This window comes from Danio rerio, chromosome 8, assembly GCF_049306965.1.
Source record: "Danio rerio strain Tuebingen ecotype United States chromosome 8, GRCz12tu, whole genome shotgun sequence".
Taxonomy (NCBI): Eukaryota; Metazoa; Chordata; class Actinopteri; order Cypriniformes; family Danionidae; genus Danio; species Danio rerio.
Window position 1 is genome coordinate 44,564,466 of NC_133183.1, and position 26,979 is coordinate 44,591,444.

The 26,979-nt window shown below is 34.6% G+C and overlaps 1 protein-coding gene across 1 annotated transcript in view; it reads left to right on the plus strand.

Annotated features, from left to right (window-relative positions):
* The first annotated feature begins 508 nt into the window (after positions 1-508).
* adrb3a (adrenoceptor beta 3a) overlaps positions 509-26,979 on the plus strand; it is a 38,566-nt gene continuing 12,095 nt past the window's right edge. Inside the window, exon 1 of the mRNA NM_001128335.1 lies at positions 509-1,722. Coding sequence (NP_001121807.1) covers positions 509-1,722 — 1,214 coding nt within the window. The remainder of the gene's footprint in view (positions 1,723-26,979) is intronic.

Here is a 26,979-nt window from a genome sequence, read left to right on the forward strand (position 1 = left end):
CCACTTCAGCGGACTACTTCAACAGGATGGCTGCTTATCTGCAATTTCAAGAGCTCAACTAAAAATTCACATTTTTCTTCCTTTAAGGCTCCAGGACAATTTCAACTCAGAATATCAGACTTGTACACTTTGTTTTTCTCCTACATCTGAGATCACAAGTGTGGAACATGACAGATTTGTTTGCGCCATAGGACTTTTGGATATGCATGTTTTTTTAGGCTGACCGAAGAAGAGATGAACATGAATTAATGCCGTGGTTCAAGATTTGGAGATGCGGTGGTATAAAATGCAAGTTGAAATCTTCTTTGCATCTCAGTCACTTCTCTGAAGACGTTTTGAGCACCTGGCTATGTCTCTTTGCTGCTGCTTGTTTTTTTGAAAAATTGCATGCCTTGAAAAGCTGCACACCATGATCTCTGAATACCTAAACATGGAAAACATGACAAACATGACAAACAACACTCAGAATGTGACACAGAATGAAGGGTTCAAGTCACTGCTATTCGTCATGGTGATCATCATCACGATTACCATTGTGGGTAACCTCCTGGTCATCATTGCTATCGCACGCACCTCACAGCTGCAGACTACGACGAATATCTTCATCATGTCGTTGGCATGTGCTGACCTCATTATGGGAGTGCTGGTGGTGCCACTGGGTGCCACAATTGTAGTAACTGGGCAATGGAAACTCAATAACACTTTCTGTGAGTTATGGACATCAGTTGATGTTTTATGCGTCACTGCCAGCATAGAGACTCTATGCATCATTGCAGTGGATCGGTATATTGCGATCACACGGCCACTGCGGCATAAAGTGCTTCTGAATAAGTGCAGAGCTCGAATTATTGTTTGCATTGTGTGGATAGTATCGGCTTGCATCTCCTTTATCCCCATAATGTACGGTTTTTGGCGTAGAGACCCTAATGATGATGTAGCAACTGCATGTTATAGTGATACAAACTGCTGTGATTTCATAACAAACATGACCTATGCCATCATTTCATCAGTGGTTTCATTCTACATCCCACTCTTCATCATGATTTTTGTATATGCACGTGTGTTTCTCATTGCCACACGACAGGTTCAGTTAATTGACAAGAACCGTCTGAGGTTCCAAAACGAGTACATGGGAAATCAGGTACAGCCACCGACCATTGGCAACAATAACTTGCCATCTATGTGTAATAACGTCGGAGGGATGACAGCAAAGAGGAAGAGTTCTCGAAGGCGACCTTCCAGATTAACTGTAATCAAGGAGCACAAGGCCCTCAAGACACTGGGCATCATCATGGGCGTCTTTACGCTGTGCTGGCTGCCTTTCTTTGTGGCGAACATCATCTACGCGTTTGTACCACAAGACAAGTACTTTTTCCGTCTCTTAAACTGGTTAGGCTATATCAATTCCGGACTCAACCCTATCATCTACTGCCGAAGCCCAGAGTTTCGTACAGCCTTCAAAAACCTTCTTGCCTGTCCATGGATTCCCTCGATAAAAATGAACTTCCTTTACAAGGAGTTTCAGATTCGCTGTCCCTGCTTCCTAGGGTCTGCAGAACCGGGAATGTCAGGATCCTTTCAGAAGCCCCCCACATCTCCAGATGCACTGCCTGAAGACGGGAGCAGCCAGAGCAGCTACAGGAGTGAGGAGCCATCACCTGGACCACCACACTCCAACGGCAGCACCTTCTTCAGTGAAATCTCTGAACCTGAGACAGAATTGTGAGTCACATTCTTTACTTCTGTGCTTTCAGGTGTAAGAATTGTTGCAAAAAACCCAAAGTGCATTTGAAATGTTTTGCAAAGAGCATTTGCTCTGCGATGAGCCTCCCATGTATATGTTTAGGTTTTTCACATGTAATGCAATGAAAAGAACATTTTCTTTGCTTGAAAAGTTAAATTACTCAGCCTACGCACAACATTAGTCATTTTAGACAAAAAAAAAAACTACAAGTCACTGAGATGCTTTTGCTTTTGAACTCTTCATATAAAGACTTTATCTGTTGATAGAATTATAGAGTTTCTTTATTACATTTATATATTAGATCTTTATTGACAAATGTCTGAAGGTTTCCCAGAATCAACATCAGGGTCAGTTTGTTCTATATCACATGTCAGGTGAATTTCAAACCTGTTGGAACCAGGTGACCTAAAGTTGTGAATGCGCTTGCGGTGACTTTTCTCATGGGGATAGAGCCCTGTGAGAAGTGCGTCAAGGTTGTGTGGGGCAGTGTTGAAGCTTTCTAGAATTACAGAGTGATTGGATGTGTACGACATTTCATGCAAAAAAAAAAATGAATGACTTGTTATGGTACTGCTTACGGTGAAATGTAAATCAGCCAGGTGAAGTTTGTGTAGGGGGAAAAAAATACAAGGCTTATGCTCATAATTGCTTGTGTTTATAGCTGGAATATACAAAAACAAGCAGACCAGTTAAACTCAGTGCAGATGAAGCTTCCTCTTGGGAGCTACAACATTTAGTGGTCATAAACAAAACTGGCATGAGGAAGGACTTTTTTTTACTCTGGATTGAACATTTTGGCATTATCTAAAAACTAATGTTGGTTAGTAGAAAGGTATTGAGGGATGGAATAGAATAAAAGAGAAACAATGTAGTGTAGAAACATGAAGCGTTTACACTTTATTTTGCACTAGCACATTTTTGATTGGACTGTTGAAATTAGCTTATTGACTGGTGTGTGTGTGTATATATATATATATATATATATATATATATATATATATATATATATATATATATATATATATATATATATATATATATATATATGAACTTTATAGCACAAATGTGGAACAAATTAAAACTCTTAAACTTTTATATGTCATATATCAAAATTATACATTATATTTTATTTCATAGATATGTAATGAACAGTTTGTTTGGACTGACACCTTACTACGTTCTACATTTTATTTTATTAAAACTTAAAAAATTAACTGAAAAAATAGTCATGACATGAAGTATAATAAAAGGTTAATTTATTATTCTAATACACAAATGTGACTTTTATTATTAATCTCTTATTTCATTGTAGATATAAATATTTCTACATACAAGCCAACATGCAGTTGAATTCAGAATCATTAGTTCCTCTTTGAACAGTTTTTTTTTTAAATTTATTTTGTTTTTCCCAAATGTTGTTTAACAGAGCAAGGAAATTGTCACATTATGTCTGACAATATGTTTTCTTCTGGAGAAGGTCTTATTTGTTTTATTTCAATTTAATAAAAAAAAAAAAAAAAAAAAAAAACGTTTAAGGTCAAACTTATTAGCACTTTAAGCTATATTTTTTGACAGTATATAGAACAAACCATCATTATAAAATACTTATCCTATCTGCCTAGTTGATCTAATTAACCCAGTTAAGCCTTTAAACGTCACTTTAAGCTGTAGAAGTGTCTTGAAAAATATCTAGTCTATTATTTACTGTCATAATCTCAAAGATAAAACATTTGTGTTGAAAAAAAAAAAAATTCTCTCCGTTAAACAGAAATTGGGGAAAAACATAAACAGGGGGTCTAATAATTCTGCCTTCAACTGTACATATTAATCCCACACTGGTGATGGAGACAGCAAACAACATTTTAGCATTCTTTCAATTTATAATTTATAATTCACACACACACACACACACACACACACACACACACACACACACACACACACACATATATATATATATATATATATATATATATATATATATATATATATATATATATATATATATATATATATATATATATATTGGTGTGTATCATATATTTTAGTCTATACGAGTTGCAATACATAAATATTTATATTAAATATTTATATATGTGAAGTTTTATCCAGTAGTTATTTATTTAAAAGCCAAATGCCATTTGTAAATTAGTGGTGTCTATTGATACATTTTTCCAAATAAATAAATAAATAAATATTTTTGTTATTGTGCTCCGCAATAAAAATTAAACAATAAATATCTTTTTAATTATTGTGGATTTGTGCTTGCTTTGTTGATGCTGTAGGGAATTTTTTAGGAAAGACTTTTCCTAGAATGGGGTAAACACTTGACTTTCAAAGTATAGGGGTTACAGCAGCTGTTACAGGGGGTTGGATAGGCAAGCCCTGGAGACATTTCCTAGCCACAATGATGTGGAAACAATGCACACACACCCGCATTTCACTTGCAAACACCTGTGTCATGTACACTACACTCCTCAAGAGAAAGATTTTCTTCTTTTTTTGTCTTGAAAGAGCAAAAAATAGCACAGTGTCATCTTTCTCTAATTGACCAGAGTCTAGAATTTCTCTAAGCTACCAGAAATGGGTGAGATAACATATTTGTTTTGCCGACAGCTCCACTATAAATAGATGGCTCTTTTGTTGTATAGCTTTACATTAAGCCAGACAAGCCCACTGTATACAGTATGTAACAGTATTTGTCATTATGCTGGGTCAATACTTTATATTTAACAAGTGTTAAGCAAATTATTCTTTTAAAGACACAGCGTCATATGCGGTGTAAAAATGTTGAAATGCTGTTGTGGAAACCAACAGGCAGAAGCAGAGACAAAAAGGAACGACTTACAATCAAGTCATTCCGGGCGACTTCAATTTCCAAATGCTTGAAGCAGTGAGTTCAATGGTGTCAGGTAGCCCATTTAAACAAACAAATCACATTATTCAGCGTATAGCTCACCAACCTACGAGTACATTGAGTAAAATTTGATCAGCCCTGTTATGTCTGAGGCCTTTTTACGTAAACTGTGTACTTTCGTGCTCGTACACCGTGACCGGGTCTCCAGTGAGTTTTATTAAAAACGGAGCAGCTTGAACAATATGTCTTGCAAAAAATGCAATAGGACAGAATGAGCATTTTGAGTATTTTTAGGGCAGCGTGTTATGAAAGTTGCCCTTGTGGACATACAGCAATTGAAATAATGACAGATGGAAGATAATGGCAGTGTGTTTTGTTTAACGGGAAGTCAACATTTTTGCTCCTGATGGGTAGATTTTGTGTCGCTGCAGAACAAGTAAATGAAGCCACAATGATTGCTTTGTGTTTCAGTGAATGCACTGAGAAATGCTGTGAATGTATATGTGTTAACCCTCAGTGAAAACAGTCAATGGCAATTGTTTTCGTGTAAAATTAAAAATGCTTTTTTAAGCAATACAGAATTTGGCAACAAATGTATTGAACAGTTTTAGAAGATAAATATGGATTGATTGTTGTAACTTGTGGCCACCTTTAATTTGGCTTGAATGAGAAAGAAGAGGTTCTTGCAGTGTTTTTGGCAAATTTTAGGGCCCCTCTGCTGCTTCTCAAACACCCTCAGGAGCTGATAAACTTTATCACTGAAACGCAACACTTCCGCCTTTGAGAAGAAGCTGTTTACGACCTAAACAGAGCAAGAGCAGCCAATCAGCGAAGTGAATGCAAGATAGCAAGTAAACACTTGACAAGACACCTCATTTACTGCATTATTTTAAGAGGATAATTGCTGTGTTCTTTGTCAAATAAATAAATAATGAGTAACTGTCCCCTGACAAATTGCATGATAACTAATGTATATGGTACTGTCAAAAGTTTGGGGTCAGTATTTTTTTTTTTTTTTTTTTGGAAAGAAAATTATTCTGTTCATCAAGGCAGAATTTCATCACCTTGGAATTCGAAGGTTCTATCTGCGTTCTAAATAATTTTGAGATATTGAGCTTCAAAGTTTTTGCATTCCATATAGCAAACACTATATGTGAAACACTTCTCTTTCATACATTAACATGACAGTGACTTTAAATGTATTCTTAATGTAAATGATCAAAATTTTCCTAAACTTAAAGAACTCTCTCTCTTTAAAAAATAAAATAAAATAAAACAGGACAAATGCAGATAGAACCTGCTAATTCCAAAAATTCATTTTCCGCTTGGAACTATAAGGTTCTATCTGGCAGATCATTAATTGAAGCATTATTTTTCAAGAAATACAATCAGTCTGCTTATTAATTTTATAAAAAAAATAATAATAAATAAATATTGGTGTTGTAGCAATATGTTGATGTTTGAGAAAGTTACATGTTTTCTTTCTAAAACATTTATTTAATATTTTAGGATGAATATTTGTTCTTGGTCAAATTAAACCTACAAGGGTGTGCTAAATATTTTGTCCAGTGCAGATGTTAATTTTATGTAATTAATATGGTAATATTTATTGAATTATATGCTATATTTATTGAATTATAAGTATTTGCCCTTCAGAGCTTAATATCAAATTTAAAGACTTTAAAAGAAAACAGACAATGAGCAAATGAGTTGCTTAACAAAGTTTAAGAAACACTGAAAAATGTTTTACTGATTGTATATACACAAATAAAAATATATTTTAGATTTAATGTATATATTTTTTTAATAACTGTTTGTTTTCCAATAATATAAAATGTAACATTTCATCTCAATGTCAAAAAATGCTTCTAAATCATTACATTTACTCACATCTTTCAGTTTCAGGTTTCTTCTCAACTTCATAAAGAAACAATTTTGTGTTTCTTTCTGGTCTTTCCAGCTGTCAATGGCGAAATCTAGCAAAATGACAAAGAAAGTTGATCTCATGGGTGCATCTGGAATGCCAACTGGTTCACAGAAAGAACTTTATAGAGCCAAGCTAGAATTCGACCTTGTAGATAAAATCGTTTTTTTAAATAAAGTCTTAAAATGTAAACAACTTAACTCACATAATATAAATAAGTTGTCATTTAATAAGAATATGTGCATAAGTCAATTTAGACAAAAATGTCAGATAGAACCTTATAAATCTAAGGTGATTAATTGTTATATATATATTTATTTATTTATTTATTACAAGTTTAAATAACTGCTTTCTTACTGTATGTACTGTATGCAGTTTCAAATTAAGTTATTACTCCAGTCATTATTGTTTTTATTATATTGCAATTAATAATAATAATAATAATAATAATAATAATAATAATAATAATAATAATAATAATAATAATAATAATTAATATTGAGAGATTTCTAAAGGATCATTTGACTGAAGACTGGAGTAATGAAGCTAAAAATTTATCTTCAATATCAATGGAATAAATTATTAAATGAAATTGTAAGCTACTTTTGAAGTTATTTTACAGTGCAATTACATTTCTCAATGTTACAGGTTGTACTGATTCTTTGATAAAATGCAGCTTGGTGATAAGTTTATTTTAAAACATTTAAAAATCCTACTTACCTCAAACTTTTGGTCAGTGGTGTATGACAACCATAATTACATTTAAAACCTGTACACAGTGGTGGTTTTATTGATTTTGGCACCATAAGCAATTAAAGCCATGGGGCCCAAAAGTTCTAAAATGCACCTTTAGTAATTTTTTAAAGTATTATTTAGCTGTTTTTTTTTTTTCTTACATCATTCAATCTCCTTTTCTACATTTTATCTTGTCTCATTTTAACTACATAGTAACAACATGTAATGCACCTTGTAAAACCTTTGAAATTATTTGTTTTCTAAAGAGGATTTCACAACTAAAAGTAATAAATGAACTATTTAGTTTTTAAAACTACATCTTTACTGATTTGACAGCAGGACTGGTCCATGACTGAAAGTGCTGGACACGTTTACGCAGATGTAATAATTATGTTAGAATAAAAAGTTTTTAGACCCTCACTGTGCAAAATATAATATGAAACCATGTTAAATATAATTTATATTTCTAGGTATTTATTTCAGGGTCCTCAGATTTCCTGGGGCCCCAGGTGGCCGCTTACCTTGCTTATTGGTTAAATCCACCCCTGTGTATACATAAAATATATTTACTAGTATTCCATTATTCATTAAATTAACATTTGTAAAAAAAAATAATAATAAATAATAATAATAATTACTTGATTATAAATTTTTTATATAATGAAATTTACATAATACAATTCATATATTAATACTAAATGCATGCCAACAGGTTAATCCTTGATAAATAAATGCATTTAAAAAAAAATTTAAAAAGTTTTGACAAAGTTTGGCTTATTAAATTGGAATAACTTTTTCCTTTTTTTTGGGTCACATTTATTTGAGCCATTTTTTTGCATCACAGTGTCAGTTTGTGTTGAATCTTGGCACATTATTAGTAAGTGTCAAAGGTCAGTAAATAAAGTCCTGAAAGCAAGACTTACTCATCCAACACATTTGCATACTGAAGTAAGAGACTGCTTAGATTGGAGCATGTCCAGTTGTTCTCCGGCAGATGATTGGCCAAAAGAAATAAATTGCATTCACCTATTCATGCAAACTGCAAGCTAGATGGACACATCAAAGACAAAGTTTTGTTGGGAAAATAATCAAGCAAATTAATGTAGAAGGAGATCAGACAGGCCGGACATTCTCTCAGCATTACTCCATAGGATTACAATGTTCTACTTAAAAAAAAAAAAAAATGATTTAAGATATTCTTTCATTTTGAGCAAGGCTGGAAATTTCCATTCGGCACATAAGAAATCTATTTGATACCTTATGACATTCTACAAATTAGAATGTCAGTTTAATCTGATCATAACTAATTTTAAAAACATTTGCCTGTTACTGTATGCTTGTCTGAATGTGTACTTTCCTGGTGCCTGATTTTACAAACAGGTGTTTAATCACTGAATAGGTTTATGAGGAAGAGCACAATGCAGCTGACAAGCCGGGGCTGGTATAATGGCTTATCTGCTCCTATCGCCTTCATTGCTGTTACACTGAGGCACCATGTTTCCACAGATCAGACAGTTTATCGCCACCATCAACTACTGGTATCGCTCTCTAGCTACTGTTGATCTTTACAAGAAAGGGGAGCTAAGATTGGCTCTTGATTGATAAATAACAGAGCGGAGCAACAGGTTTCGGTTTGAGATTTTCAAGGTGCGGCAGACTGGAAGTTTCATTTAAGTTCTAAAAAAAAACATACTTAATAAAATTGTCCATTTATTTTTCTTTCTTTTTTTCTTCTTTCTTTCTTTCTTTCTTTCTTTATTTCTTTCTTTCTTTCTTTCTTTCTTTCTTTCTTTCTTTCTTTCTGTCTTTCTTTCTTTCTTTCTTTCTCTTTTAGTTGTATTACTATCACAAGAAATCGAGACTGAAGCTTTTGAGGTTTTATTTAAAATAAAAAAATACTTAATAAAACTGTCATCAATGTCTTTCTTTCTTTTTTCTTTCTTTAATTGTATTGTTATAACAAGAAATGGAGACTGAAGCTTTTGAGGTTCAAGTATTTCAAATAAAAAAAACATACTTAATAAAATTCTCATCAATGTCTTTCTTTCTTTATTTCTTTCTTCTTTCTTTCTTTCTTTCTTTCTTTCTTTCTTTCTTTCTTTCTTTCTTTCTTTCTTTCTTTCTTTCTTTCTTTCCTTGTATTACTATCACTTACAACTAATGGAGATTGAAGCTGTTAGGATTCAAGTAGGGAAAAAAATATTGGAAAAATTGTCATCAATTTATTTTTCTTTCTTTCTTTCTTTTGTCTTTCTTTAATTGTTTTGTTATAACAATAAATTTAGATTGAAGCTTTTGAGGTTCAAGTATTAAAAAAAAAACATAATTAATAAAATTGTCATCAATGTCTTCCTTTCTTTCTTTCTTTCTTTCTTTCTTTCTTTCTTTCTTTACTTGAATTACTATCACTTACAACTAATGGAGATTGAAGCTGTTAGGATTTAAGTAGGGAAAAAAATATCGGATAATTGTCATGAATTTATTTTTCTTTTTTTTCTTTCTTTCTATCGTTCTTTCTTTCTTTCTTTCTAATTGTATTGTTATAACAAGAAATGGAGACTGAAGCTTTTGGGGTTCAAGTATTTAGAATTAAAAAAACATAATTAATAAAATTGTGATCAATGTCTTTCTTTCTTTTTTTTCTTTCTTTCTCTCTTTCTTTCTTTCTTTCTTTCTTTAATTATAATACAATCACTTACAACTAATGGAGATTGAAGCTGTTGAGATTTAAGTAGGAAATAAAACACTTGATAAAATTGTCATCAATTTATTTTTCTTTCTTTCTTTCTTTCTTTCTTTCTTTCTTTCTTTTCTTTTATTTTATTTTATTAATATCAGTCACAACTAATGGAGATTGAAGCTGTTGAGATTTAAGTAGGATTCAAGATTAAAAACATAATTAATAAAATCAAGCAATTTTTTCATTCATTTATTCTTTCTTTCTTTCTTTTTAATATTATCACTTACAATTAATGGAGACTGGAGCTTTTGAAAAAAATGAAAAAGATCATGAAAAATCATACTTGATAAAATTGTCATAAATGTCTTTCTTTCTTTCTTTCTTTCTTTCTTTAGTTTTATTACCTATCACTTACAACTAATGGAGACTGAAGCTTTTAACATTCAAGTTGGTACCCCCCAATATACTGATATGAGAAAAAAAAAAAAAAAAAAAAACAGTTGAATCTCTTGAAAGAAAAATACAATAATAATAAATTATATTTTATTTTATTGCAAAACATTATAGTTGTATTTTATTTCGTTTGCCTCCATATAGCATACATGAGCAGGATGAATAATGAATAATTTTATTGAACAATATCTGTACAATTTGAATAAATTACTTCCTTCAAGAGTATACAAATAACATAAGTCTAATGATCATCAAAATTTGAACAGTGGATATGTCCAGATGGCTTTCAATTTTTTGGATAACACCCTGATGCAGACCTTCTGTACATGTGCTGCATCGAGCCATATGTTATACATCAGCACCAGTATGCCTTCAAATGATTGCTCTATCATTCACAAGGGAAAAAAGAGAGCAGGAAAAAAAAAGAAAAAATGACAAAAAAGTGCAGACAGAATAAGCAATGAGGTAATTCTCTGCAACAGGATATGAACTCAATATGGAAAAGAACTCTTTTAGCCACAATATAGAGCAAATCAGCAAGATCTAGCATCCCTAGCTGCCTGCTATGAGATGACCTCACTGTTATTCTCATTTCAAGAGATGATCCCTTTCTAAGGCCACCTGACCTGAGTGTAGGCTTTTAGCTTTAACAGCAGATGTTGGCTGTATTGTGAAGTAAATCCACACTTTGCTGATGAAGAGTAAGCAAACACCTGAGCAACAACAACACTACCACGTACTCCACCTTGTTGTATTTTTGTTTGCGTTTGCCGCCTTTAATCTACACCTCCCTAAATACATGCCATAAAAGCAATCGTTTTTTTAAAGACTCTCTTTTTTGAGGGTGTTTGCATGAACACAAGAACAGTGACGTTTTTCCGGTTTCAGGTTTATGTGTTTTCGTTCACAAAAAACAGCAATGTGTTAACGAACAGGCAAAACACGTACTTTTTTCCTGTTTTAGGCTAAAAATTATGTTGTTTAAACAGCCCCAGCATTTGCATTAAAGATATTTGCATTGGCGACAACAACATCAGTAGCAGCATCAACAATAAAAGCTCTATATCAAAGCCATAAAAATACATAAAGCACAGAATACAGTTTTCAACATAATGTAATAATAATAACCAAATTAATCATGTTGCACCGATAAACTAAATGACACAATTTGTTGCTGTAAATTCAGCTTTGGCATTACTGGAAGAATAATCTAAATACATAACATTGTAAAAGTAAATACATTGTATTGGTAACACTATAATAAATACAGTACACAGTATAAACCATTATTAAGCATTAGCATATATAGTGAATTAATTATTTGTTAAGTATTAACTCTACATTAATAGATGTTAGTAAGCAGTTTATAACTCAAGCTACAAATGCTTTATTTTTGACTTACAGTATAAGGACATGTGCTTAATAATTGTACTTTCATAATTTATGACTGATTAACTTTTCATGACTAAATTAAATATCACAATATTTATAAACCATTTGTATTTAAGAGTAGTTGGTGGTTTTTAAGATCATTCAATATGAGTTAATAAATGATTAATTAATGGTTGAAATTGACTATTATATATCTTACTATTTAAGCATATACACTTTCAGACAAAAAGGTACAGTGTGGTACAAATAATGTTCGTTGAGGAACAGTTTTGTTCCTTTGTAAAAATTGCACCTTATATGGTACAGAAAAGACCTCTTAAGATACTCTTCTGTGCCTTTTATGGTACAAAAGAAATGAAAGTACAGAATTGTTCTCATAAAAAGGTACAAAAGTGTTGAACAACTCCTACTTTATTATAATATCTATGAAAATAAATAATTTTGAAAAGCTAAAGTTATATTATGAACAATTTCCATATTAAAACAAAAAATCGTCATTTAAAAGTATATGTTTAAATAAATAAATAAATAAACATTAATTATTAAGTTTAATAATACAATGATACAAGTTACTGGTAAAACATAAAACTATAGGTATTGTAAACTATACTGTTAAGGCATTTTAAATAAATGTTCGGTAAGCATTTTTGACACTGTTAAGGTACAAAGTGTTTTGTCACTGTGGTGGTACCTTAATGGATCAGATTTGTACCTTTGATGAAGGTACAATATTGTATCTGCAGGTTTTAAAACACAAAGGTACATTTTTGTTTCCCATAGTACAAATCATGCCATTAAAGGTACATTCGTCACTTTGACTTCAGAACTCAACATCAGACCACTGTTGATGTCCAATGTCCAACCTAAAATGAACCAAATATCAACATACAACGATGTTACAGCTTGACGTTGTGTGGACGTTACCACTATGACATCTATGACTTGGATGTTAATAATGCATTAGTAAATGTTCAATTATGATTAATAAATGCTGTACATGCGTTGTTCATAATTAGTTCATGTTATTAAATGCATTAACTAAAGAACCTTATTGTAAAGTGTTACCGTTGTCCTTAGATGCTGGCTAGACATTGACTTTTGGTCACCTGACATCACAACCTAAATCTAACCTAATATTAGAGTCTTATGATGTTGTGTGCCAGCTGCACAATAACTAAATGCATTACAGAATGTTACGTTAACACACATCCACAAATTACATGTAAATGTATCAGCTTTTCACAGTGTAATACTCACTACTCCCTACTCTTAAGAACTTTTGAAAGGTCTACTTTTTACTCATACTTTGAGTAATTTTGCACTACAATTTTAAACAAGTAATGGTACTTTTAGTACTTTTACTTGAGTATGATTTTTAGTACTCTTTCCACCACTGATGGTGTGTAGTTATTATAAAATGTTACCTTAAAAATTATTGTAATAATATTTAACATTATTACTGTAGGTGATGCAGTGGGGCAGTAGGTAGTGCAATCGCCTCACAGCAAGCAGGTCACTGGTTCGAGCCTCAGCTTGGTCAGTTGGCGTTTCTGTGTGGAGTTTGCATGTTCCCCCTGTGTTCGTGTGGGTTTCCTCCGGGTGCTCCAGTTTCACCCACAGTCCAAAGACAAGCAGTACAGGTGAATTGGGTAGGCAAAATTGTCAGTAGTGTATAAGTGAGAATAAGTGTGTGTGGATGTTTCCCAAAAATGGGTTGCGGCTGGAAGGGCATCCGCTGCATGAAAAATGTGCTGGATAAGTTGGCAGTTCATTAATAAAGGATTAATAAAGGGAATAAGCCGACAAGAAAATGAATGAATTATTACTGTATTATGGCATTATTTTGATCAAATTAATGTTGAATTTTTAAAATAAAAAACGATTATTCCAAAATTTTTGAACTCACATACAATTTATACTGTAATCAGTGTTAGGTGTAATTAGTTACAAAGTAACTAGTTACTGTAATTACTTTTCCAGTGAAAAAGTAAAGAAAGGTATTACTTGTCATTTCAGTTTATTTAATGAAAGTTACTTAAACTAAAATGCCTAAAATGATGTGCATAAATTTTACAGTTCTGTATAAAAAAAATCTATATCCTTTCTTTTTTTAACTAAATAAGGTTACATTTTTCAGATAATTACACATGCTCATGAAATGAATGTCAATATATCATATTCATCCATATTTTTTAACATTTTGAGTTTTGTTTAACATTTTTTAAGCGTAATGATACAAAAAAAACTAATTATTTAAACAGGGTGTAGTTAAATTAAGTAAATGTGTAGTTACTTTTTATGTGTATTGATTTAAGGATTTTAAGTGATAATGAGTCAAGTAATTCAATTACTTATTGAGCCATTTACTTTTCAGGCAAAGTAATAAAAAATATTTAAATACACTTATATTTTTTAAATACAATAATTTAAATACTACTTTTAACTGTGCAATAAGTGGTTAGTAGTTAATTACTTTTTTGAAGTAACTTAGCAAACACTGATTAGAATGTATCTCTTGTCTATACGTATTTTAACATGTTTTCTAATTGATGGTGCTTTTTTACAATGAGGTCACTTTACAACGTTCCTTCACTAAATCCAATGATCATGTAAACAACTCAGCCTTGTGTCAACAGCAAAAACACAGCCACGCCAATAGTTGTAACAACAGGACTCTTGTTTGCATGATATCACTTAGAAGCAACGTCTACTATAATGCATTGGTCTCCACTGACAACTAGTATGTGTTTAATGATGCACTAGCTCATCCATAATATAAACATCTGGATTTTGAAACAAACATGCATATTTGTTTCAGTATAGAACTCTATGAACTCTACTAGTAGCAGATTGGAGATCACATTATAAATCCATTAAAGGTTATTACACACCAAATACCACAAGATTGTTCCGAAAAGTCATCGGAAACTTTGCACACTGCCTCAGCGAACAATCATTTCTTACAAATGGACAATGAAAATGAGATATTCGACCAAACTGCCAGAGAATAACAAAAGAGGGATGTCACAAGGTTAAAAAGATAATGATCCAGGTTGTTGAAAAAGGATTTGCAAGGGTGTCAAAAAGATGTGGTTTTGCTTGTTTTGGATCTCACGCTGAGATCAGAGTTTTCCTCATGCAGGCAAGATGGAAAGGACTTTCATATGAAAGGAGAATAATAACTCAGGCTCCTGTCACATTTTGTTATTGAAATTAGTATGTGGAACTTTCAAACCGAGACATCAAAGAAGCAGCTCAGTGTGTAATAGTTAGGCTGTTTTAAAGTAGAGAGCCTTGTCTTTCCAAAGAAGAGATCGGGATAGGTATGGCCCCAAACCCACATCAACACTTTATGAGGCTTTGCAAACTTGTCACGTATACAGCATGTGAAGGGAGTGGGGCAATGGAGTAAACGTTTCCCATGGTTCAGTTGCAAAAAAAAAAGCTCTTTTTCTAGCCTTAAAAATACTTCTCGACAGCTTAAAGGAAATTCCGCAAATTTTTCAAAATGTCCTCAAAATGTTGGTGTGCAGATGTAGACAAGGCCATTTTGTATTACTTCACTCACTAATCGTTGGTCATTCAACAACAGTTTAGGGGAAAAAAGTGGTTAAGGTAAAAAAAGAATCTCACATTAAATTTCACATTCAATTATAAATCATATAATGATTTTTTATAAATATAATTATTCATCGGGCAACGCGGTGGCGCAGTGTTTAGTGCTGGGTCATTCGGCATTTCTGTGGGGAGTTTGCATGTTCTCCCCGCATTCGCGTGAGTTTTTCTCCGGGTGCTTCAGTTTCACCCACAAGTCCAAAGACATGCGGTACAGGTGAATTGGGTTAGCTAAATTGTCTGTAGTGTATGTGTCTGAATGGGTGTGAATGGATGTGAAGTTGGTGATTCATTACAATCTGGCGAACCTAGATTAATAAAGGGACTAAGCCGAAAAGAAAATCAATAAACGAATAATTATTTGACATATGCTCATTCCGAAAATGTACTTTAGCCCTATTATATTTTTCTGGAGATTGCGAATTATGTAGTCAGAGATATGTATGGCTGTATTTAAAATGAACGCTGCAGCGCGGTATGATGCCGTTCCTGACCGCTGACTACTTTTCTGGAAGGCTTTCCAGCTATTACCAGTTTGCAACTGATAACGAAGTGGTTCAATTCTGCTGAAGAACGATACCAGAAAGCAGATAAAACAAAAACAAAAGGCAAAAAATAAAATAAGCAAGTAATTAACAGGGTGAGAATGTAGTCTGAAAATGTGGTTAAAATCAGGCGGCTTTTATTTTTCTGGATTGCTTTTCAAAGCACTTGTCAGTTGAGTTTAGGGAAGTGGTGGGTGCTGGTTAATTGATGCTATTTGAAACAATATTGGTTGAGTTTAGGAAAGGAGATGGGTGGGGACATTGGTCGGTCGGTTGGTCAGTAAGCCAGTCAGTCGACAGGGGCCTCTGGTAGATTTACGCAAGAAAAGCAGACGCGAAGAGAAATTTGAGATCTTAAAAAATGCACACAGCAGCTTCTGGTGGATTCGCGAAAAATAAACTGCAAAAAAAGTACCTCCTGGGACATATTTGGACCTCTCCAGAAATGTATGTAGGGCTATGATTTCAGAATGAGCCTGGGATTTAATAGTTTGAGAATTAAGGCATGTGTCCACCGAAGCATTTTTTAAGCTGTAGAAACACAAGTGTTGCTCCTATGGCGTTTTTCTATGAAAAATGTTGTGAGCGCACTATTACAAGACGCATTCATGTAATACAACCATGCAAACCTTGCTCACGGACCAATTTCCTTTGTTCTTCCACAAAACTTCCTTTTTACTTTCAAATATACACTGCTCATATGCATTTTTTTTTTTTTTTTTTGCGTGCTCTCAATTATTCACTGCCAATAATGTGGAAATTATTTATATATTTGTATATCAATTATGTAGCCAAAATTGTCCAGCCAAAAAAAATGCTATGGTTTGTTACATTGAAATCATAGTTAATAAGTAATTAATAATTAATATGTAAAAGTATTTTAGTATTTTGTATATTGTTAATCAATAGTGTATCAATATAAAAATAATTATTGGGATAAAAAATTTAACATGAGGATTTCTGGAGGGCAAAAGCACAAAAGAAAGAAGGAACACAACGCACAAACTGCCTGTAGTTTATTTAAGAGCGCACAAGAAAATCTGAGCATAAGCAGTGTACATTTGACAGTGCACAAGTAGTTTTGTTCATAAACAATTTAATTCGTCATTGAAAATAAAGCCATACTATTCTGAAAAAGCTCATCTGTGAGTGTGTCTACAACTGTCAGAGCTTCTAAAAAATGCTGAGTGCTTAGCATGCATGGTCCGTGTCTTGCTATGCTGTTAGCATTTCAAAAATGTGTCACTTTCATTGACAGAACAACAGAAAAAAAGTAATTTTTGCGGTTCAAGAATGCTTCAGTTGACATGCACATACCATGCAAAATGATATGAGTTTATTGTAACACATTATTTGAAAGGGTATTCATAAGACTGTCAAGGCACCTATATAATCACGAACTGACATGTAACTCTGTGAGTTTCTGCATGACTATGACAACTGTATTTAATAATAATAATAATAATAATAATAATAATAATAATAATTTAAGTGTCATTTGCTCAGTTATGCCATTTTAAATGCAAAGATAACATTTTGAGATGTACATGGCATGACAACTTCAAATTACCAGGAAGACATGACTTGTCATAAATCTGTCTTAAACATGATTGTCATAAGGACATTATAACTGTGTTATTTTCATGATCAATTATATAGGGCTGAATTTGGCTTGAAAAAAAAACTTATTAAAAGTGTCAGTAGACATTTATAAAATCATCATTTAATGACACCAGCATTTAATGACAGTTGTCATGCATATGCAATCACATTCATATTCATGGTTTGTCGTTTCATGGAAATCTTTTTAACACCGACTAAAGTGTTACCATGTGCATGTATATATAATGTGTGTGTCATTTTTTGTGTTTGTGCGCATGTTTGTGTGTGTGATTTTTACGAGAGCAAGAATATTTTTACAGTATTTCCTACTATTTCCTTTTTTCTTCTTATGTACAGTGCTCGGCTTAATTGAGTGTAACCTGTTTTGAAAACGAACATTTTAATCTATTTTTTAATTAATATAGGCAATGTATTTTGGTGCATCTATAACAAAACAGATTTATTAAACAGATACAATTACTGTATCAGCCTTTTTAATTTAATACATTGGCATTTTTGGAGCTTTGGTGTTGGTTTTGCATTTTTGCTGTTTGGCTGAGCACCCAGTTAAAGTAATGTGCATGCTCTTGTACAATTTTTCAACAGATACATTTCTTAAAATAATATTTATCTTAAACATATTTAGAAATTGAAAGAATACAATTAAATTAAAGCAAAAAAAAAAAAAAATAGAACCTACAAAATGACAATTATATTTTTATTTTTTTGCTACTCTTGATTTTTTCTCTTTTTTTAAATTGGTATTTAATATTTTTCTATTAGATATAAATTTGGATGCACTAATTTTTGGACCGTTATCATGAGTTATTTTGTTAGATAAGCTCAGATTTGGCTTCAGTGCTGTAACAACTGGGTTCACTTAGTAAGGCCCTTGAGTATTAAATACATAGATTTATTAACACACTTACATGAAAAAAAAAACACAGGAATAATTTGGAGTGAAAACAAGCATCAAAGTAGACAGACATCAACCGAGACAGATACCGGACGAAGACTGAATGAAGCTAAGGGGTATGAATACACAGCGACATGACAATAATTACACACAGGGGATGAACACAGGTGAAACTCATGAGACTGACTGGTGGCGGGAAAACAGAACAAAGGAACACATGGTAAAAGTCACATGATGAAAACAAACACAAAGGAACACAAGACCTGAGGAATTGGAATTGTCGTTGTAAAAAGGAATTGGAGGGTGTGGCAAGGAGATGTCCTGTGAGGAGTCACAGGAGGGAGGAGGCAGGAAGGAAGGTGAAGGAGGACAATGACCCAGGACACAGCCAGGAGGATGGCTCCAGGGTGGAGTCAGTGGAGGGAGGAACCATGAAGGAGGAGTGGTCGCCAGGGGACTCCAGGGAGACGACGCAGCTGAAGCCCAAGGAGGAGAGGGAGAGCCGTAGGGCGAAGGTGACGACGAGGTACCAGAGGGCCGAGGTGAAGTAGACGGCTTACGTGACCGAATTGATGAATTGACAGTGGTAGAGCCAGAGCGAGCATGTTAAAGTGATGAGGCGCAGCTGGAGGAGCGTAGTTCAGAGATGGAGGCAGGGCAACGATTGACCAAGGTGGAGCTGAAGGAACGAGGGAGCCTGGTGGAGCCTGTGGACTGATGGTCCACAGTGGAGATAAGGGAGAAAAGAACCAACAGAGCCGTTGGGTCAGAGGGCCGAGGTGGAGTCCGTAGCTTGGAGGGCAGAGGAGATGACGTCGGGTGACAAGTACAGTACAGGTAGTCAGGCCCTTGGTGAGACCTCCGAAGCTGGAGGGTGAGCTGGGGTACTGGCTGACTGTAGCAGCACTGGAAAAGCAGAGGTGAAGAGGGTGGGTTAGGTGGGATGCTTCGGGGAGCAACAGGACAGAAAGGCTGTCTGGGAACAGCTCCCTGGAGCTAGGAATAAAACATTTGCTGTCTGGGTACAGCGGACGGGGTGTGACTTTCCCAGGTTCAGTGACAGCTCACCTTCTGCTGTGGGTAGCTGCTGTAGTCCACCAGGACTCCCACATTCAGCGATGTTGCTGGCTCAAACACCTTGTCAGACAGTCGGTTGGGCTCCTCCTGTTTAGTGGTGTTCTGCTCTGTCACTCTCGATGGTGATGGGTCAAACCACGGGTGATTCTCCATCTGCGTTGGCTCTGGTGTACACTCTCTGCAGATGTTTGTTGGGCTGGTCAGAGGGTCAGAAGTACCACTGACAAGTTGATGATGGGTTCCTCGCCAGTGTCCATTCCACATAGGCGATGAAATTGCCACGAGGACCATCTTGGATTAGACGTTATCCAGGCAGCTGGATTCCAGGAACAGGAATCCGTCCATCTGGTCCAAGGCTGCTTTCCACCTGCTTCATCATCAGGATGAGGAACTCGAGGGTGTAGATGGTGTCCATGGGGTAAATAAGGGGAAGGTAAAGAAAACACTGGGGGCAAAAAGACCATTTAAAAAAAAAGAGAGAGAGAAAACACGCAGCAAACTTTTTTCTTTGGTCCGGTATTGCATAACGCCTGGGTTCAATTCAGGAAGGCACAGGATCTCAGGTGTATCAAATATGTAGATTTATTAACAAACACTTACATGGAAGAACACTCAAATGACATGGAGTAAACCCAAGCATCAAAGTAGACAGACGTCAACTGAGACAGAATACCAGACAAAGGCTAAATGAAACTAAGGGGTATAAATACACAGGGACATGATAACAATAATTACACACAGGGGATGAACACAGGTGATGCTCATGAGACTGACTGGTGGCGGGAAAACAGAACAAAGGAACACATGGTGAAGGTCACATGATAAAAACAAACACAGAGGAACACAGGACCCGACAAGTACTGACTAATCTAAGGTAAATTCACAAATATAATATTGTATAGTTTTCTTTTACAAATATGAATTTAAAAGATAGATTTGTGAGGGGTGTACTTATATATGCTGAGCACTGTATCTTATGTTTATTTTTTTTTTCTTGTGAGTTACGTTGTTTAGGTTTCTCCTCAAAGTCATTCTCATATGATTGAATCATATGAATGAAACTAGCAATCGGTACCGTACCAAATTTTGGAAGATTTGTGAGGGGTGTACTTATATATGCTAAGCACTGTACATATATATATATATATATATATATATATATATATATATATATATATATATATATATATATATATATTAGGGATGTAACAATATTGTAAATACCGTCATACCGCAATAGTAATTTTTTTCAATATTACCAAAGGCGGATGACTCAATAAAACTATATTTCTGAGAAAAGTTTGCTCAGGCGAATAAAGCGAATGGGAGGTAGCGGGAACTACAATTCCCATCAGCCTAGGCGTGACCATCATCCTTTGCGGCCTGTTGTCACTACAGATCCAGTAATCCGGAAATGGAGTGTGTTGCTAGTAGCGGGGAAGAAAGAGATGGAAATGATCGAACCTAAAGCGGGTTTTAAATCGGATGTGTGGAAGCATTTCGGTTTCTTTCTAAAATGATACGAAAAAGGAGAAAAGGTGACAGACAAAGAAAAAAAACAGTATGCAGGCACTGCCAGACTGTGGTGAAATATAAGTCGGGGAATACGACTAAAAACAGTCATGGGGACTGCAGAACATAGCACACTTGTTAGATTGATGCAGACATTGACTTGTACCACAAAGAGACCTCTATCTCACTCATGGCTTGTCCTCTCAAGTGGTGGAAAGACAATGCACAACATTACCCACAACTGTCAACCTTGGCTAAATCATATCTCTCTGTCCCAGAAACCTCAGTCCCAAATGAGAGGTTTTTTTTTTTTCTGTTGCAGGGGACATTGTAAATGCCCAGAGATCCCAGTTTTTACCAGATTATAGTTATATGATAATTTTACTTAAAAAACCCATCTCTATCTGAGTGAGTAATTAAATGTTTAATGTGATGAGTTTTCAACAATACTAAATAAAAACTTTATTTTTTTATATGGTTTAATAGTTTTTTGTTAAAAAAATTGAAAAATTGAAGTTCCTGTTTCGAAACTTACAGATAGATGGCTAATTTATATGTCATTAATATGTTCAGTGCTAAGGTAAATAAACACTTTTGCCACTTTTTTCGAGTCTTTTCATTAGTTTTGTTTTTCCTGTAAATTATTCAATAAATACCGTGCCGTGCCATTCATACCGAGGTATTATCGTACCATGAAATTCTAATACCGTTACATCCCTAATATATATATATATATATATATATATATATATGATAATTATTTCACCAAAATTAGTTTCAGCAGTCATTACCTCAGAACCTAATTCAATCTTTGGTGACATGATTTGTTAAGCCAGTTGTGGATGATCTTTCTGTTCCTTTCTTTAGAGTGTTCCACTCGTGCATTCTGCCAAAACAGCTGTGTAATAAAGTCAATCTCAGCATTTCCAGATTTCTCATGATAGGCAAGAGTGAATTTATTTTCACAGAGAGAGCATCTGCTCCCATCTTGCTAACCCCTGTGCCACATTTTATTACAGCTATGATAAAGTGTGATTTTTCAGTCAGTGGCCAGCAGCAGTAGTGGATTATAGACTGCTTATAAGGTGATGACATTTACATCTAAACCTTCCTCACGCTGACCTGGATTTTATTGTTGGAGATCACCAAATGTCTGTATTATTGGTAGCTTATATGTGATTTGAATAAAAACTTATATCTGAGTTTTTCTGATTTGGTCATAATGGTACATTAGAAAAGGACATTTTATGAGGTAAAATATGCATGTGAAAACCTCAAAGTTCTGCCCTGTAAAGCCCTTCTGTTTTTAAAGTTTGGCTTGTGACAGTTATCTCAGAGGTATATAGTATATTAAATCAGTAAGGGATCGTTCGGTTCAGAAGGGGAACTTAGATGGAAAAAATGCTGAATGCCTTTAAAGGGTAAGCTCTTGGGGTCAAAGGGCATTTCTGTTGTTCTGCCATACCAAGATGCAGCAAAGATTGAGTAATTACTACTCAAACTGGATTGACATATGGGCCAAGTGAAAATATTTGTCCAAACTGTGTCATTCAGCTATCATTGTATGTCAAACAACTCTGAAATTTGATAATTTTAGCTAAACTCCTGACTAATCTTGGTAAACAAACTTACTTTTTGCAAAAAGTTTTGTCATATTTAAAAAGGCTGTCTGCTGGGAATAAACCCATTCTCGTAGATTCCTTTAATAGATTAAGTGTAAAAGCGTATAAAACTTTGTGAGAACATTTGTTGATTGTGAGGTCATTTCCTTAGCCATGCCAATACTGTGGTTTGACTAAGTGGCTGAAATAATATTAGTGTTCTGAACTCTGACCCGAAGCCTTAACAGTTAATTTATGGTTAAACAGGGTAACTTAGATGGACAACAGGCGCATTATGACTTTCAGTTCATTCAACCATTTGGTACAGCTGGTACTGGCGCATGAAATCAGCCTTGGAAGAACTCCATTTTGCTGAATGATGAGATAGAACTACATCCATGGAAGCACATAATCAGAATACAGCATCTTATTACTCAGACAGACTACACAAACATTTTGTTTAATGACACCAAATTTTCTTGACAAAAGAGATTGATGTGTCTGTGACAAAAAGCAAACAAGTGGGAGCTGAATTGCCATGATCTCAGAACTAGAGCCAACTCGCTCAGGCTAGATCATGTAGTTTTTATTATTATTATTATTATTTTTATCTGAATTGAATGCTCAAAAAAAGTGTCACCCGTTCCTGTCATGATATAGTTCCCAGCATAACACGCACTTCCTTGATAATTGTAGAAAGTCTTTTTCTCCCATTCTGGACAGTGTTACTTGTCAATGCCTGTCAGGAAACATGTCATGGAAATATTTCTCATGAGAAACTAAAATGACATTGTTGTGGATTTTGCTGTTTCTTACGCACACACATGCAGCATCTATAAGATTAACTCCATGCACTTTACATGAAAGGCCTTCTGGATACCCAAAGACAGATTTGATAAATGGCAGGATACTGATATTGCGCTCAAAGTACAAGCTAAATCTTTCTATTTAGCCTGATATAAATCATGCTTTCCGATCCAGGTCTACATTTTATAACAACGACGACCTCATTTCCCCTTAGGCACTGTGTGTGACAGGTATTGTGCTAAATAAATGACTGTGATTCATCTAAACTGGAAACACTATGGCAAGTAAGGGCTAACTGCCATAAATCAAGGTGGAACTCAATGGAGAACAATATATGAGAGAGCATATGTGACAGAATTATGCTTTATAATGTCTTTTTGTTTTAAAGGTGTGGTCAAAGTTGCTATTTTAGTGTGTTAATTTTTAGAATTAACTGAACAACATGCATATTACAAATCTTAAAATGTCACCATGCTTGAGTTCTTATAAATGCTTTTAAAAATGCAAACAGTGTATGTGGAAGGACTAGAACAGGGATCACCAAACTTGTTCCTGGAGGGTCGGTGCCCTGCAGATTTTAGCTCCAACCCTAATCAAACACACCTGAACAAGCTAATCAAGGTCTTAGGTGTATTTGAAACACACAGACAGGTGAGCTGGGGCAAGTTGGAGCTAAACCCTGCAGGGCACCGGACCTCCAGGAATGAGATTGGTGACCCCTGGACTAGAATGAGGAGTTGGTTCTAAATTTCCTACATTTCAAATCCTGCCTAAAATTCTGTTGAGGTTCTATTGAAAATTGTGTATGTGACCTAAAAACAAAGTTAACAAATTAAAGGAGAGTTTGAATTGATTAACTAATACCTAAGTCCCTTTAAGGCAAGTCATTTCACTCAGCGGCCATCTTTGAAATGCCTCTTGGGCAGTATACTTGAGGATTCTTTCTGAATGGGGAAACATCAAATACTCCAAAACTGTTCGCCAAGCTTACAATTACATGACATATTTGGAACCACCAACAAAATTAAACAACAACTGTCTCATAAGTTTAGTTTCTAAACATTCAAATCAAACAAAATCTGCTTATTTTTATGTTGCCCAAGCTAATGCGCATGCGCACTCATGGTATGTATGTTCTTCCCCGTGTTGGCGTAGGTTTTCTCTGAGTGTTCTGGTTTCCCTCACAAATTAAAGACATGCACTGTAGGTGAATTGAATGAGCTAAATTGGCCGTAGTGTATGTATGTGAATGCAAAAGTTTATGGGTGTTTCTCAGTGTTGGGTTGCGGTTGGAAAGGCATTCGCTGCACAAAACATATGCATGAATGAATTGATTGTCCTATACACAAGAATGGGTATTGTTTGATAGTTTTATGACAACTTTGATAAAAGGTGATGATCCACAAAAGTTCACTACTGTAGCAACACACACACACACGCGCCGCTTCTCTGAATTCATACTTTATATTATAATGAAGTAATTTCTTAATTAATTAGTCTTCCAGAAAAATGGGCCATTAAACAATAAACAATAAACAATAAGACTGTTCTTCATTACTTAAAAAAAGTAATTACTCAGCAAAATTTACAGTACATTTATTACTCTGCTTTTCTGAATTAATTGGTATAGAAGTGTTAAATTTTAATAGAGTATTTAAGGCAAGTATAAATAACTGTAGTTAACGTACCTAAAAACAAACTTAAAACAGCATGCAGTAACTAATTACACACAACATGGTGTTAATGTAAGTTAATTACATTTATAGAACTTTACTGCAAAGTGTTTTTAGTTTGAAATATGTCATTTTTAACTTAAACAACACACTTAAAGAATAGTTTGTCTTTAAAATTAAACAGTCACTGAGTTGTACTTTAAATGTTAAGTCAATTGAGGAATATTATGAAACAAACAACCCAGGCTCATTCTGAAAATGTACCTCTATATGTATTTTTGGAAACTGTCAAATTTGTCCCAGGAACTATGTTTTTATTTTATTTTATTTTTATTTTTTGCAGTTTTTGTTTTCGCAAATTCGCCAGAGGCCACTGTATAAGATTTTTAAGATCTCAAATTTCTGTTGCAAGTGCCATTCGCACCTGCTGTTCTCACGTAAATTTACCAGAGGCCACTGTTGACTAACTGTTTGACTAACTGTTTGACTGACTGACAGATTGACTGACCCACCCTCTTCCTTCCTTAAACCCAACCAATAGTATTTAAAAAAGCACACATCAACCCACCTACCCACTTTTTCTATCCCAACCAACAATTTCAAAAAGCAATCCAAAAAAAGATAAGCTCTCTGCTGTGGGTAGGTGGGCGGGATTCATGCTTGGTCCCTCTATGTCTACCAGGACTCCCACATTCAGTGTTGTTGCAGACTCACACACCTGGTCAGACGGCCAGTTGAGCTCCTACTGTTTAGTGGTGTTTCACTCTGTTGCTCTCGATGGCAATGGCTCACACACCATGAGTGGCTTTCCATCTGCAGTGGGCTCTGCTGTACGCTCCTTGCAGATGGTTTCTCGCCAGTGTCCATTTTGACCATGTTTTCAGATTTTACCACATTCTCACCCTATTTTTTACTTGTTTATTTATTTATTCATTTATTTATTTATTTATTTTTTTGTATTCGGTTTTTGTCTTTTCTGCCTTCTGGAACTTTTCTTCACTAGACTTGAACCATGTAGTCATGGTTAACTCCTCTTTGCGTCTCACGTCTACCAACCTACTTGGCGAGTTAACTGGACAAACTGGTAACAGCGGAAAAGCTCTCCATACGGAGGTAAGCGGTCAGCTAGTCAGCAGGAAAAGGAACAGCATAATACTGTACCACCCTGTAGCATTCATTTTAAAAGTGATATACAGCCAAGCGTACGTCTGGCTCCATAATTTGCAATCTCCAGAAACGTATAAATAAAATAGAAACGTAAAATAAAATGAAATGAAACTCTGCCTAAACTCTATGTAGTATTTTTATCATTTCTCTCACATGTAAATGGCGGCAACAAAAACAGAAGTGGCAGATTCTCTCAGCACATCAGAATCCAAAGGTTAAAAATATCCCTTGTTCCGCTATTTCTTTATGATGCAATCAGGAAAGAAGCCATAACAAAGTGAGAGTGACAACTTGAGTGGCACCGTGAAACAATTGTGATAAGTGGACACAGCCAGCAGAATAAAATAATAGTGAAGATTTGAAATTTGGAGAGGAAAAAGGTGCAGTCATGCCATGACATACATTAGATGATTAATTGTAATAATTACACTGGGAATAGTACACCCCACAATTTGAAGTTATAACATAACAGACCCCTTCGACCCCTGAAGTGTCAGGTAACTCCCAAAGCTCTCTATCTTAATGAATAGCTTTGTAAGAAAAACAACAGTGGACGCGTGACAGGAGGGAACAGCTCAAGCTGAGTTAGCAAGATCACAAATGAAGAAATTTAAAACGTGTTCCAGGTGGCATTTATAGGCATGGCAGCAAGGCCAGACGTGATTAAAATATTTTCAGG